The 10,705-nt window shown below is 43.0% G+C and overlaps 1 protein-coding gene across 1 annotated transcript; it reads left to right on the forward strand.

Annotated features, from left to right (window-relative positions):
- The first annotated feature begins 214 nt into the window (after positions 1-214).
- On the forward strand, positions 215-5,098 carry LOC141714528 (uncharacterized). The gene is made up of 5 exons (XM_074518043.1): positions 215-441; positions 526-1,574; positions 1,662-3,212; positions 3,438-3,738; positions 4,084-5,098. Exons 1-5 carry the CDS (start codon positions 215-217, stop codon positions 5,096-5,098), a joined length of 4,143 nt encoding a protein of 1,380 aa, XP_074374144.1.
- Positions 5,099-10,705: the final 5,607 nt, after the last annotated feature.

Here is a 10,705-nt window from a genome sequence, read left to right on the forward strand (position 1 = left end):
GGATAGGGATGTCTCAGTCGGCCATGGCCACACTGAAAGAGGGCGTGTGCCTATAACCCCGTGATGCCTGGACTATTCTAATGACACGTCCCCGATCATTGAGCTAGTGGAAGAAGATGCTGATGGACAGGAATTTCTGCGGACAGATACCCGGGGAGCCACCCATCCGCACCACTCTGGACGTAGTCTCGAGGAACGCCGATAGGCGGAGTCGATGCCGGAGAATCAGCAAAGAGGCTTCGCAGCTCTGAAAGATCGCTTGGGGATTCGCTTGGGCGATGACGATTTGAGAATGGTGTTACTTGAATGGCAGAAAGAAGCTGATCACGGAGGTGTGACACCCCATGATACAACGTGTATGCCCCTGAATCCCCAGGTTAATCGGGAGCGGTACCGCGATCCAATGCGTGTGCCCTTGAATTCCCAGGAAAGTCGGGAGCGGCACCGCGATCCAACGCGTGTGCCCCCGAATCCCCAGGAAAATCGGGAGCGGCACCGCGATCATGAGAGAGCTCCTCCCCGCAGATCACTGGATCGATATGGATGTGGGTATGGAAATGATCGATGGAGAAGGCCTCAATGGAGAGGAAGAGGTGGAGGCCGAGGCAGATATTTAGACGGATACCGTCATAGCAACTACCGCGGTCAAAATGATTCCCGCTGGAATAACCAAGCAGATGGCAATGACTATGCGGAACATGATAATCACAGAGATATAGAAAACTATGATCGCGGTATGGTCCGGGGCCACGGCCAAGGTGGAGAAGGGAATCAAGGAAGAAACCAAGAACGAAATCCTGAAATAATCATAATACCCGAAGACGCCCAGAATACGAACCAGCAGCAAGCCCCTCCCGGGGGGAATCAAGTGGAAACACCTCCATTGCAACCCCAAGGTCCACAGCCTCAAATGCATACCATTACTGGCGTGGGAACTTTCAATATAGGAGATCTAAAAAGGTTACTTAACCACCTTGAAGGCAGGGTGACGGCTACAGCCGAAATCCCTTCCCCATTCTCGGCAGCAGTAAGAGAGGCACAATTGTCGGCCGTGTATCGCAACACTACTAGCGATCTCCGTTTCCACGGAAACTCAGATCCGGTGGAATTCTTGGGTCGTTTTAATATAGAGATGGATGTGTACCAAGTCCCGGACTTGGCTCGATGTCGTCTCTTGGCAGCAACCTTTAGAGAAAGTGCCCAGCAGTGGTTTCAAAAGCTCGGGCCAGGAGTGATCACCTCGTGGGATTATATGAAGAATTTGTTCTTAACCAAGTTCCAAGCCGCGGTGAGATACGCGCCCTCTGTCACAACTCTTGCCAATGTTAGGCAAAGGGAAAGTGAAAGCTTGACATCGTACTTCAAAAGGTTCAACACTGAATCTACTAGCATGAGGGGAATATCGGACGAAGCCCTAAAAAGCTTCTTGATCGCAGGATTAAGGGTTGGTTCAGATTTTTGGAAGCACTTGCAAGGAAAGGATCCGGCCACTCTCGCAGATGTCTTCGCTTTGGCAGAATCTTTTAAAGCCATAGAACAATCTTTGGCGGATGTACAACCGACTTCACAGTCAAGTTAGAGAAACAAAGGAAGGAAGAGGGATAGGTCCCCAAGCCCAAGATACCGAAGGGATAGTCGAAGCCCAGACCGGGTAAATACAGCAAGCACAAGGAGGGGATGGAGCCCTCCCTCAAACCATGACTATAGGACAAGCCGGTACACGCCTTTGGTTGTATCTATCGATCATATCTACGAGGTAAACAGAAATAAAGGGCTATTTACAAAACCTGAAGCTTTATCATCATGGCAAAGCAAAGACAAGAAAAAATATTGCGAATACCATGAATCATCTGGACATAATACGCATGAGTGCCGACATTTAAAAGAAGAAATTGAAGCGCTTATCAAGGAAGGATACCTCGGAGAATGGGTAGTCAAGGAAGTAAGGAAGCACAAGGATGACAGGACAAGGGAAGAGGAAAGACGAGCCCCACGCGGGACAAACAATGATACCCTGGAGGAAAATAAATTTATCAGGGATGGCAGTATCCGAACAATCTACGGGGGAGATCCCGTAATGGAATACAGCAACCGAGCCTTGGCAAAATACGCTAGGGAAGCCCGGTTCAGGCCTCTCACAGATATTCATAGGGTGGAAACCCGGCCACCCAAGATGTTTAAGGGTGAGTCCATGGATATCACTTTCAGAGAAACAGATGCCCGATGGGTACATCACCCACACAATAATGCGTTGGTTATTTCCATCCAAATCGGAACAAAGAATGTCCATAGAGCCTTCGTGGATAATAGGAGCTCAACAAACATCCTCTATTACAACACCTTCAAAAAGATGGGACTGCCTGATCAGGATATGTCGGGGGAAGACTCGTGGGTCTATGGTTTTTCAGGCGCAGGAGTTAGAGTCATGGGGTCGATTCGGCTCCCATGTACACTGGGGGAAAGCCCATTGTCGGTAACAAAGATGCTTGAATTTAAGGTCCTGAATCAGGAATCGTCCCACAACGTGTTATTGGGACGACCTTTTCTGCGAGAAATGAGAGTCATCACTTCAATTCGTCACCTAACTATCAAATTTCTAACGCCAAATGGAGTGGGAAGTATCAGGGGTTCCCAATATGACTCACGAGAGTGCTACAGGCAAGCAATGAAAGGTTTCAGAAAAGACTCCCATGCCGATGATACTTCGGACGTGGATCGGGAGAAAAGCATTGAGCAACCAACCGAGGAAATTCGAGTCCACTATTATGTTGAGCAAGAAGAAGAACATCCCTCTGAGTTGCCCCCGACAATGTTGTACTTGGAAGACGCAATCAGAATTGAGATGTTGGAAGAAGAGGAGGCGATGGATGCCATAGTCCAAGAAGATTTCCATGGGGAACGTTTAGAAGGAAGATTCGATGCCTCGCAAAGCCTCGAACAGGGTGATGCCATTCCTCTTACAGGAGCACCCTCGCCCGCAAAACATACTGAAGAACCTGATGACTCTACTACGCAAAGCACACTTCCTAAAGGGGATGCACCCTTTCTACAAGACCAGGAGATCTATAATCCCCCTGACTTGGATCCCCGGATACCAATGCCGACGGAAAAGATGGGGCCAGCAGAAGATACGATCGAAATCCCCGTTGATGAAAAAGACCCGAGTAAGGTTCTGAGAATAGGGTCCCAATTGGCACCAAGGTTAAAGGAAGGTCTTTCAATATTTCTGTTGGTAAACCTTGATGTATTTGTATGGAGCCATTCTGATATGGTGGGGATCGATCCAGAAATAATGTGCCACCGATTGAATATCGACCCCAAGCATAAATGGGTTCGACAAAAATGAAGGGCCGTAAGCGGAGAGAGAGCTATAGCCCTGACAGAGGAAGTAGAAAGGCTCCTAGACGTCGGACTAATTCGAGAATCTTTTTACCCAGAATGGCTGGCAAATCCGGTATTGGTAAAAAAGCCCAACGGCAAATGGAGAACGTGCGTGGACTTCACCGACCTAAATAAAGCATGCCCGAAAGATAGTTTTCCCCTACCAAGAATTGATCAGTTGGTCGACGCCACGGCAGGACATGCCCTGCTCAGCTTCATAGATGCATACTCCGGGTATAACCAGATCCTTATGTATGAGCTTGACCAGGAGCACACCTCTTTCATCACTGATAGAGGGCTCTACTGCTATATCGGAATGCCATTTGGTCTGATCAACGCCGGTGCCACTTACCAAAGGTTGGTAAACAAAATGTTCAAGAAGCAGATTGGGAAGTCTATGGAAGTGTATGTGGATGACATGCTCGTGAAGTCGAAAAGGGCGGAAGATCACGTCGCCGACTTAACTGAAATGTTCCACATCCTGAGAAAATATAGGATGACACTAAACCCGCAGAAGTGCGTGTTCGGTGTAGAGTCGGGAAAATTCTTGGGATTCATGGTCAACCGTCGGGGGATTGAGGCTAACCCGGCAAAAATAAAAGCTCTGCTAGACATGAAATCTCCCACCAGCGTCAAACAGGTACAGAGTTTAACAGGAAGGATCGCGGCCCTAAATTGATTTGTGTCGAAGTTGTCGGATAGGTGCAAAGAATTCCTCAAAGCGATCAAAGAGAGAGGGAAGGATTTTCTGTGGACCCCTGACTGTGAAGAAGCTTTTCTGAAAATCAAAGAACAACTGGGAAATCCCCCGATGTTGGCCAAGCCAGAAAACGGAGAAACATTAATTCTGTACTTGGCGGTGTCTGAATATTCCGTCAGTGCCGTCTTGGTAAAGGAAGAAGCAAGCCACCAGTGGCCTGTATACTATGTAAGCAAAAGGTTGTTGGACGCGGAAACCAGGTATACCAACATGGAAAAACTAGTGTACGCCCTTATTCTTGCGGCGCGAAAGTTAAGACCGTATTTTCAGGCTCACCGAATAGAAGTTCGTACCGCTTATCTGCTCCGGCATATTTTATATAAACCCGAATCGTCAGGAAGAATGTTAAAATGGGCCGTAGAGCTGGGGCAATTCGATTTGGAATATTGTCCTCGCACGGCAATCAAAGGACAAGCGCTGGCCGATTTCGTACTTGAGTTCGATGAAGAAGTTGATGATAAGGCCATAGTGCTGGCAGAACCAACCCCGCAAGAAAGTCATCCGGACGAAAAGAAGCAGGAACTCCCCCACCCTAGGTGGACATTACATGTGGACGGGGCCGTAAACAACAACGGGTCAGGTGTCGGGATAGTCTTGATCACTCCGGAGGGGCACCGCTTGATGAGTGCTATCCATTTCAAGTTTTATGCTATCAACAATGATGCCGAGTATGAAGCCTTGATCAACGGTCTGAAATTAGCTCTGGAGGTAGGGGCCATGAATTTGATAGTTCGGAGTGATTCCGAATTAGTTGTGAACCAGGTCTACGGAGGATTCCAAGCCCGGGGACCGCGGACAGAGCTATATATGAGATGTGCAAAACGTCTACTAGGAAAATTTTCAAGTGCCAGACTAGAAAGTGTTCCACGAGAAGAGAGTAGTAATGCGGATGCTTTGGCCAAGATGGGGTCACAGATGGACAACGTTCAACTTGGACAAATCCCTTTGGGAATCTAGGAAATTCCAAGTATCCCGGAGGTGGAGGTGTTTCAAACGCAAGAAATCCCATAAGAAAACTGGATGACCCCCATCCATAACTATATTCAGACAGGGGTTGTACCAGAGGATAAACTACAGGCTCGACGCCTTCGGTACCAAGCTATAAAGTATGCCGAGTATGACGGGGTACTATACAAGAGAGGATTTAACCAGCCAATGTTACGTTGTGTGGATAGGGAAGAAGGAAATTATATTCTCAGAGAGGTGCACGAAGGGATTTGTGGCAATCACTCGGGGGGTGGTTCCTTGGCATTAAAAGTGCTCAGACAAGGGTACTACTGGCCGACTATGAGGGAAGATGCTTTCAATTTTGTCCGGGCTTGTGATCGTTGCCAACGCTTCGCCAACTATTCCAACGTCCCGACATCCACCATTACCTCATTGACAAGCCCCTGGCCTTTTGCCATGTGGGAGATTGATCTCATTGGAGAGTTACCCAAAGCAAAGGGGGGTGTGAAATACGCCGTGGTGGCTGTGGATTACTTCACCAAATGGGCAGAGGCTATGCCACTAGCCACGATCACGGCAAAGAAGATAAGGGATTTCGTGTTCAATTCCATAGTATGCAGGTTTGGTATTCCCTATAAGCTCATTTCAGACAATGGAAAACAATTTGATAGCAAAGAATTAAGGAAGCTCTGTGAAGACTTAAAAATTAAAAAAGACTTCGCCGCGGTTTATCATCCGCAGAGTAATGGCCAGACAGAAGCCATAAACAAAATCATAAAATATACCTTGAAGGCAAAGTTAGAAGAGAAGAAAGGGGATTAGCCAGAAGAAATGTCCATGGTCCTTTGGTCCTACAACACTACACCTAGGTCGACCACAGGTGAAACCCCTTTTCTGCTGACCTACGGGTATGAGGCATGGTTCCCGTGGAGGTAGGAGCAGGGTCTCTACGGAGAGATGCGTTCATCGAGAAAGATGCGGAAGTTAACCAGAGGCTCCACTTGGATCTGTTAGATGAAGCCCGGGCAAACGCTCAATTGAAACTCGCTGCGTACCAATAGAGGGTCGCAAAGTATTTTAATAAAAAAGTAAAATCTGTACCGTTCAAGGTTGGAGATCTCGTGTTACGAAAGGTTATGCCTAACACTAAGATAGCTCAGCACGGGGTGCTTGGAGCTAATTGGGAAGGACCATACAAAGTTAAAGCTATACTCTAGAAAGGGACTTACCGCTTGGAAGATCTGGATGGTAAACTTATTCCTCGAGCATGGAATGCAGAACATTTGCGGAAGTATTACCAGTAGGGTGTGGCTTTGTCCCCCTTATTTTCTTGTTTTGATTCTTATTTAATAGGCTAGTAGCAAATAAATTTCTTCTAGCCTTATTGTTGGATTTTAAACGCAGCGGAGGCATGGTAAAACACTTTTTACACATATAAAATCCAAATAAAAGCATATAAATCGTGATTAAAACATATGAATCGATTACTAACCTTTAATAGCGATCCAAAAGCAACGATCGGAGATCCTTAGCAGCTGCTCCTCAAACGTGAAGCACACCACCGGTATCCACCAAGAAAACGATGCTAAAGAGGAGGAGGAGGAGGAGGTGGAGAGAATTAGGTTTTCCGAAAAATTTGGGTTAGGGTTAGAATGAAAATAGGGTTTATAATAGTATATTTATAGGCAAAATTTTCAACTGAAATTTTCCCATAAAATATTATTATTATTAACCCATTTATTATTCTCATTAATAATTAAAACACCTTTTAATTATTAATCCTTTTTCTAAACACTTTAGAAATAATTCTCTCTCTTGATTTAATTTCCAAAAATTAAATTCTTAATTAATAATATTAAGAACTTTTCTTAATTAATTTATAATCAATTAAATCTAATTTAATCAATTATTAAATTTGCCAATTAATTATTTATTTCATAAATAAATAATTATCAGCCATTATTAATTAATTCCTCCACCATTAAATCATTCTCTTTTTATGGTGTGACCCTGTAGGTTCAATATTAAGCCGGTAGTAGAAATAAATAATAATAAAACTATTTTATCATTATTTATATAAATTCTCTAATTTATTAAATATGATTAATTAATTAATCATATTTATTCTACATCGTGAGGGATACTTCTCAGCATATCGCGACTATCCGGATAATACGAATTCACTGCTTAGAATACCAAGAACCTATTCAGTGAATAGTTACCGTACAATAAACTCCTTCTACCCTATAATGTCCTGATTAAATACAAGGCATGGATCCTGTGTCAATCCTATCTAATTTAATCACTTGCTTACCATTTACTATGCTTAGTTCTATGCAAATTAGAAACTCCTTTCTAATTTCATTCACTCTGGCCGGAGAATCCTGAACTAGCATAAGTGGATCAGCCTTGAACATTCGCTTCCTTCACTGGAAGGGGTAGATCCTTTATTGATCATACACTATCTTCGTGTACAAATTCCTATACCCAGTAGAGCCCTAATAATTGTCCCTGGAGACTAAGAACTAAACCAAATCATAGTTCAGTGTACACAAGATGACTATGATGACCTCAAGTCTAAGGATACTTGTACAACTATCACTATGTGAACAACTACTGACACGTGAGTGAACTCCATCAGTTGTTTAGCTGTGCGAGTCATGTTCAGTGAACTTATTCTATAATAAGCACCTACATACTAGCTATAGTGTCACCACACAAATGTCTATGAGAACAGACATCCTTCATAATGAAGCAAGCATAGTATGTGCCGATCTTTGTGGATTATTAATTACCAGTTAGTAATCCTATGATCAGGAACTATTTAAGTTTAGAGTTATCATCTTTTAGGTCCCATTATTATGATCTCATCATAATCCATAAAAAGCTTTACTCTAAACTATGGTATATTTTATTTAAACACTTAAATAGATAGAGCCCGTAATAAAAACAAAACAAGTCTTTTATTAATATCAATGAAATCAAAACAAATTATATAAAAGTTATTCCTAAATCCTAATACATGATTGGACTTAGGACATATTCCTTTCAATCTCCCACTTGTACTAAAGCCAGTCACTCTGGTATCTAATACCCATATAGTCTTTATGACGATCAAAGTGACTTTCATAAAGTAGCTTTGTGAGTGGGTCTGCTATGTTGTTATGTGTGTCAACTCTATTTCAATACAACACAAGAAATGTTATCGCGCTCCCACTAACCCTTTTGTAGACACATGGTTCATCTACGTTTTTCATAAAACCAAACTCTTTGATTGTCTCATCAAAACGGATGTTCCATCTACGAGAAACTTGCTTTAAACCACATATGGTTCGCAGCAGCTTACACACTAGGTTTTCATTTCTCTTGGAAGGAAAACCATCTGGCTATTTGCCAGATCTCATAGTCGTAGTAAGCAGCATTCGCAAGCAAAATCCGAACTAATTATAACAGGGCTACAGGTAAAAGGTTTCATCAAAGTCAATCCATTGCCTTTGTTTGAATTCTTTTGCCACAAGCCTGGCCTTAAAGGTCTCCACCTGGCCATCTGCTTTAATCATTCTTTTGTATCTCGTATACATAGATTTCATTCCGGATTTCATGGCACTATACCATTTCTCTGAGTCAACACTACTCATAGCCTCATTATAGGTCACAGGGTCGTCATCATCAATGATCGACAACTCATTGTCATTCTTAATGACAAGGTCATAATACCTCTCAGGTTGGCGAGACACTCTCTCTGACCTACGAATGGGCTGTTCCACAGAAGGATGTTCAGTCAGAACAGGTGTTTCCACTTGATTCGTAGTAGTTTGTGCTTCTTGAACTTCATCAAGTTCAATTTTGCTCCCACGGTTTCCTTCAAGGATAAACTCCTTTTCCAAGAAGGTAGCATGTCTGGAGACAAACACCCGATGATCGGTGTAAAAGTAATACCCTAAAGTCTCTTTAGGATATCCCACAAAACTACATTTTACGGATCGATATTTCAGCTTATCTGGGTCAACTTACTTGACATAAGCTGGACATCCCCAAATCTTAACGTGTTTAAGACTCGGTTTCCTTTCTTTCCATATCTCATACGGAGTTTGAGGAACAGATTTGGAAGGCACCTTATTCAGTAAATATGCTGAGGTTTCCAATGCATAACCCCATAGGAATACTGGAAGATTTGCATAGCTCATCATGGATCGAACTATGTCTAACAAAGTTCGATTTCTCCTTTCAGATACCAATCTGGAGGCGTCCACTGGGAGACTATACCATTTACTTTGAGATAATCCAGAAACTCTCCATTCAAGTATTCACCACCTCGATCTAATCGAAGAATTATAATATTATGTTTGGTTTGTTTCTCCACTTCATACTTATACTCTTTGAACTTTTCAAAGGCTTCAGACTTGTGTTTCATCAAACACATATCCGAATCTAGATCTATTATCCATGAAAGTAATGAAGTATGAAAATCCACCCATGGCTTGCGTAGACATTGGTCCACATACACCTGTGTGTACCATTCCTCGCAAATTTGCAGCCCTCTCTCCATGTCTACTAAATGGAGACTGCAGTGCCACAATGAAGTGAGATTTTCATCATCCCTTTTCTTTTATTAGTTTGTTCAATCTGAAGTAAATTATGTCACATTTATACAGACCATTATTTAAAGTACCACATCCATAAAGAATATTATCTCTAAGAATAGAACATTCATTATTCTCAATAATAAATGAAAATCCAGCCAAGTCTAACAAGGGAATAGAAATAATATTCCTCACAATCGAGGGAACAAAATAACAATTATTTAAAACAATAGTCTTGCCCGTAGGCATATGTAAATGAAATGATTCTACATCTTTAGCAGCAACTCTTGCTCCATTTCCCATCAGTAGAATCACCTCCTCTTCCTCAAGAGTCCTACTTCTCCTTAGTCCCTGCAACAAATTGCAGATATGAGAACCACAGGCGGTATCTAATACCCAAGTAGAAATTTGATTTAATGACATATTCACTTCTATCATGAACATACCTGAATCAGAAGCGGTAGTCTCACTACCCTTCTTCTTCTTTAATTCTGCAAGGTATACCTTGCAGTTCCTCTTCCAGTGCCCCACCTTGTTACTGTGAAAGCAAACAACTTTGCTCTTAGGGTCTTCAGCTTTTGGTGGAACCGGCATTTTTTCACCTACTTTCTTCTTCTTGGAAGGGTTCCTCTTCCTTTTCTTAGGATTGGAACCTTCACCAATTAGAAGAACAGAACTCTTCTTAGGGGGGAAATTCGATTCCGCAGTCTTCAACATGTTGTGGAGTTCAGACAGGCTGACATCCAATTTATTCATGTGAAAGTTCACAACAAACTGCGAGAATGAACTCGGAAGCGATTGCAAGACCAAGTCTTGGCTCAGCTCCCCATTCATGGCAAAACCAAGTTATCCAAGACGTTCAATCATATTGATCATCTTAAGTACATGGTCATTCACAGATGATCCCTCAGACATCTTATAACCAAACAGCTCCTTCGATATCTCATATCGAGCTGTCCTCCCTGCCACATCATACAACTCTTGTAGATGCATGAGGATAGTGTGAGCATCCATATGCTCATGTTGCTTCTGT

The sequence above is a fragment of the Apium graveolens genome, chromosome 3, assembly GCF_009905375.1.
Source record: "Apium graveolens cultivar Ventura chromosome 3, ASM990537v1, whole genome shotgun sequence".
NCBI lineage: Eukaryota > Viridiplantae > Streptophyta > Magnoliopsida > Apiales > Apiaceae > Apium > Apium graveolens.